The following is a 4,175-nucleotide window of genomic DNA, read 5'->3' on the forward strand; positions in this document are numbered from 1 at the left end:
CGAAAGAACATAAGACCCTGTTTTATTCTCGGGGAAACACGGTCGTTTTTTTTTTCTTGTGCTGGCCTGATGTGAACTCAACTCCGACAAAACTTCTTCGGCATGGCTGGAGCATAATTCGCACTTCGTTCTTTCTAAAGCTTTGTGAATCACCTTTCTGCAATCACACACACACACACACACAGAGTGTCTAATAGCCGCAATTGCGCTCCGTGTTCCCAATCATTGTACCAGGCGTGGCCTGCGCAGGGATCCTTGCACCGTTAATCCTTGCGCTATTAATTAGCTTCATTGCACCTCCCAGTTTTCACACACACACACAAACACCCGCCTCCCTCCCACCCACCCCCCTGCCGCCACCCCCACCCCACGTTCAAAACCACGCAGGCCCGTACGGCTGCATGGCCACGCCGCCTGCGTAACCAGGTGAATGTCGAAATGGCTTGAAAGGTAGGCAGGAGCAGAATTATTTTCTCCCCTGACATTTTGACCGGGGGAGGAGGACGGGGGGGGGGGGGGGCAATAAAATCCCCTCTTAAGAAAACTGCAAAATGTTCTAAGCAACTCTTTTTTTGCAGGTGTTTCATGCCACAGATGCTGAGCCAGACTTCACATGTTCACTGTTTTCCGTATTTTGGAGTAGAATAGGATGACAGAGTTGGAAGGGACCTTGGAGGTCTTCTAGTCCAACCCCTGCTCAAGCAGGAGACCTTAGACCATTTTAATCCATGAATCAATCAGAACAGAGCTGGAAGGGACCTTGGAGGTCTTCTAGTCCAACCCTCTGCTCAAGCAGGAGACCCTCTATCATTTCAACCCATCAGAATAGATTTTTTAAATATGTACATTCATACTCTTTCTTCCTCTAATTTCCACCTCTTATCTCTAACCCGTCACAAAATGTATTCCATATCAAGTGAGATTCTGTCTTCTGTATCTTTTATTTTTAAAGTTAGTCTGTCCATTTCGGCGCAATCTAAAATTTTTTGAATGACTTCCACATCTGGCGGGGTGTTCTCATTTTATCAGTATTTTTGCAAATATAATCCATGCTGCTTTCAGTATATGAAGAACTAAGTATGTGGTCCCTTTATCGTAACCCCCCAGTATTTTTCTTTTTAATTATTTTTATTAGACAGGGTTTTTTTTTCCATTTTTAAAAACATAGATAACCTTCTGGTATTATGCCCAAGCAATAGTACTTCTGGTTTCAGAGCTATATTCCGCTTAATTATCTTTTCCACCCAGCTACATATTTTCTCCCAATATTTTCCTGCTCTGATGCCCGTCCACCACGTGTGACAGTAAGTCCCCTGGGGTCTGACTGCATTTCCAGCTTTTGGTAAGTAAATTACTAAACCTTTTTTTGCCAAAGGGGGGGAGATGCCACCTGTAAAACATTTAATAAAGATTTTCTTTAACTGATCCGGCACCCATTCTCGTTCTTTAACCGGCCCAGGATTTTCCATCTTGGTGTGACACACGTTATCAACACTACACAGAACAACAACGAGAAAAACACCTGCAGACCTATAGCAAGGGACGTTTTATACTTCCCTTTTTTGTGTGTGTTTGTCGGTTTAAGGCGGCTTTTCAATTTTTTTTATATGTCAAAACCGCGCAGCCGAAAAAGAGAAACGAGATCAATCAAAACCGAGAGTCGGTGTCCCCTGCTAAGGAGGACTCGTAGGCAGCAAATAAAGCAAAATAAAACATTTTTTCACAATACATGCACCCTTCAGGCCAAAATCGTTTGCTTTTCCTTTTTCTTTTTAAAGCGTTCTTGCTATTCCTGAGACGTCACTTAAATCCCACAGCACCGGAAACACAAACAAACGTGGTTTGTTTGTGACTTTTCCCGGCCTGGACATAAACATTGGCAAGGACAATGGGAAAAATAAAAGACCTTCCATCGTTGCAATTATTATTATTGTTATTATTATTTTTACTTTCCCCTCTGCTAAGCAAAACAGTTTTCAAACGATTCGGCCAGGAAAAGTTGCCTAACGCACGGGGGAGAAATCCACCCGAAGCAGAATGGAGAAAAGACAGAGCCAAGAGAGATCTACTGGTAGACCAGCCAAAAAACAGACCCCCCCCTCATTTCCATATTTTGGACCCTGTAGCTTCGCCAACAACAGAAGCCAATAAATAAAACCAGAGAATCTCCTCACAATCTCACACAGAGATAAAGGCCATTCCTTCCCACCAGGATACAAAGCAATTATCAGAAGAAGACGGTCAGGAAAAACCATGGGAAGTCACAAGGAGAAAGTCCTTCTACTCAAAGGATCAGGGTGACCAGGAGAAGACAGTCAGGAAAACCAAGGGAAGTCACAAGGAGAAGATCCTTCTTCTCAAAGGATCAGAGGAACCTGGAGAAGACAGCCAGGAAAACCAAGGAGAGGCACCATGTTTGAGGACCTTCCCCCATGCCACAGGAAGATCAAAGACGGGCTTAGAAGCCACGCACCAAAAGTTCTGGAGAAGTTTTAAAGCCAAGCCACCTACCTCCACACCTTGGACCTTCAGCTTCATGTGGTCTTCCCTGGTGGTCTTCCCATCTTTCCGTTTCTTCCAGCAATATCCATCTTTGCGGTATTTCACCTTCTTCCTGTTGTAGAGGATCATAGAGCCATTTTGGGGCCTGCGAGACAGAAAGAGGAGGGCCAGGTTACTAGGGGGCTGCGAGGTGGGATTAAGAGAATGACAGAGTTGGGAGGGACCTTTGGAGGTCTTCTGGTCCAACCCTCTGCTCAAGCAGGAGACCCTAGACCATTTCAATCAATCAATCAGAATAGAGCTGGAAGGGACCTCGGAGGTCTTCTAGTCCAACCCCCTGCTCAAGCAGGAAACACTTTCTTACAGGGTAAGAGAGATGGGAGGGACCTTGGAGGTCTTCTAGTCCAACCCTCTGCTCAAGCAGGAGACCCTAGATCATTTCAATCAATCAATCCATCAGAATAGAGCTGGAAGGGACCTTGGAGGTCTTCTAGTCCAACCCTCTGCTCATTCAGAAGATCTTAGACCATTCCAATCCATCCATCAGAATAGAGCTTGGAAGGGACCTTGGAGGTCTTCTAGTACAACCCTCTGCTCAAGCAGGAGACCCTAGACCATTTCAATCAATCAATCCATCAATCCATCAGAATAGAGCTGGTAGGGACGTTGGAGGTCCTCTAGTCCAACCCCCTGCTCATTCAGAAGATCTTAGACCATTCCAATCCATCCATCAGAATAGAGCTTGGAAGGGACCTTGGAGGTCTTCTAGTCCAACCCTCTGCTCAAGCAGGAGACCCTAGACCATTTCAATCAATCAATCCATCAGAACAGAGCTGGAAGGGGCCTTGGAGATCCTCTAGTCCAACCCACTGCTCAAACAGGAGACCCTAGACCATTTCAATCAATCAATCAATCAATCAATCCATCAGAATAGAGCTGGAAGGGACCTTGGAGGTCTTCAACCCTCTGCTCATTCAGAAGATCTTAGACCATTCCAATCCATCCATCAGAATAGAGCTTGGAAGGGACCTTGGAGGTCTTCTAGTCCAACCCTCTGCTCAAGCAGGAGACACCATCATACAGAATAGCAGAATAACTGAGTTAGAGGGTACCTTGGAGGTCTTCTAGTCCAACCCCCTCCTCAAGCAGGAGACCCTAGACCAAGTCAGACAAAAAGGCCTGCCCCATTTCTTCTTAGCCCCAAAGACTATCTCCCCAAAATGATACAAGAACCCCAACAACTCATCATGGAGTTGACCCACCAACCTGCAGGAGATCAGAAGTTCTCCCTTCCTTTGAAAAGGAGAAGCAGGAGGACAACAGATATGGCCAAGATTTTAATCTCCTGGTTTTGGTGGCCCAAAACATCACCCGTAAAACTTTAGTGTCCAATAAAGGATAAAAGCCTTGGGTTGAAGCCTACATTGGGTCTCCCGTTCCACACAGACATGGCTTCTCTCTGAGACTTCAGACCACCTGCTTTTTCCCAGGACTTCTGAGAACGTGCAAAGAGTAGGTGACTTCCTGTTGGTCACAGAAGCCTCAGGAGCTCCAGCTGCACAGCATGTCCAACAACCACAAGATCAACCCACATCCCATCTCTATGGTATAGAGTCCCCTCTGCAACCAGCTAGGGAAGCTTCTCCATGGTTTAGAACATGACCTTTCCACTC

The 4,175-nt window shown here is 45.8% G+C and overlaps 1 protein-coding gene across 2 annotated transcripts in view; it reads right to left on the reverse strand.

Annotated features, from left to right (window-relative positions):
• The window catches only part of CAMTA1 (calmodulin binding transcription activator 1), a 210,633-nt gene extending 206,747 nt beyond the window's left edge, over positions 1 to 3,886 (reverse strand). For both annotated transcript variants that reach the window (XM_081954883.1, XM_081954882.1), the window contains exons 1-2: positions 3,769 to 3,886; positions 2,512 to 2,647 (exon numbers count right to left, since the gene is read on the reverse strand). In XM_081954883.1, coding sequence (XP_081811009.1) covers positions 2,512 to 2,631 — 120 coding nt within the window. In that variant the 5' untranslated portion in view covers positions 2,632 to 2,647; positions 3,769 to 3,886. The remainder of the gene's footprint in view (positions 1 to 2,511; positions 2,648 to 3,768) is intronic.
• Between the last annotated feature and the right edge of the window lie 289 nt (positions 3,887 to 4,175).

Source organism: Natrix helvetica (assembly GCF_964273705.1).
Source record: "Natrix helvetica genome assembly, chromosome: 5".
In the NCBI taxonomy this organism is placed as follows: Eukaryota; Metazoa; Chordata; class Lepidosauria; order Squamata; family Natricidae; genus Natrix; species Natrix helvetica.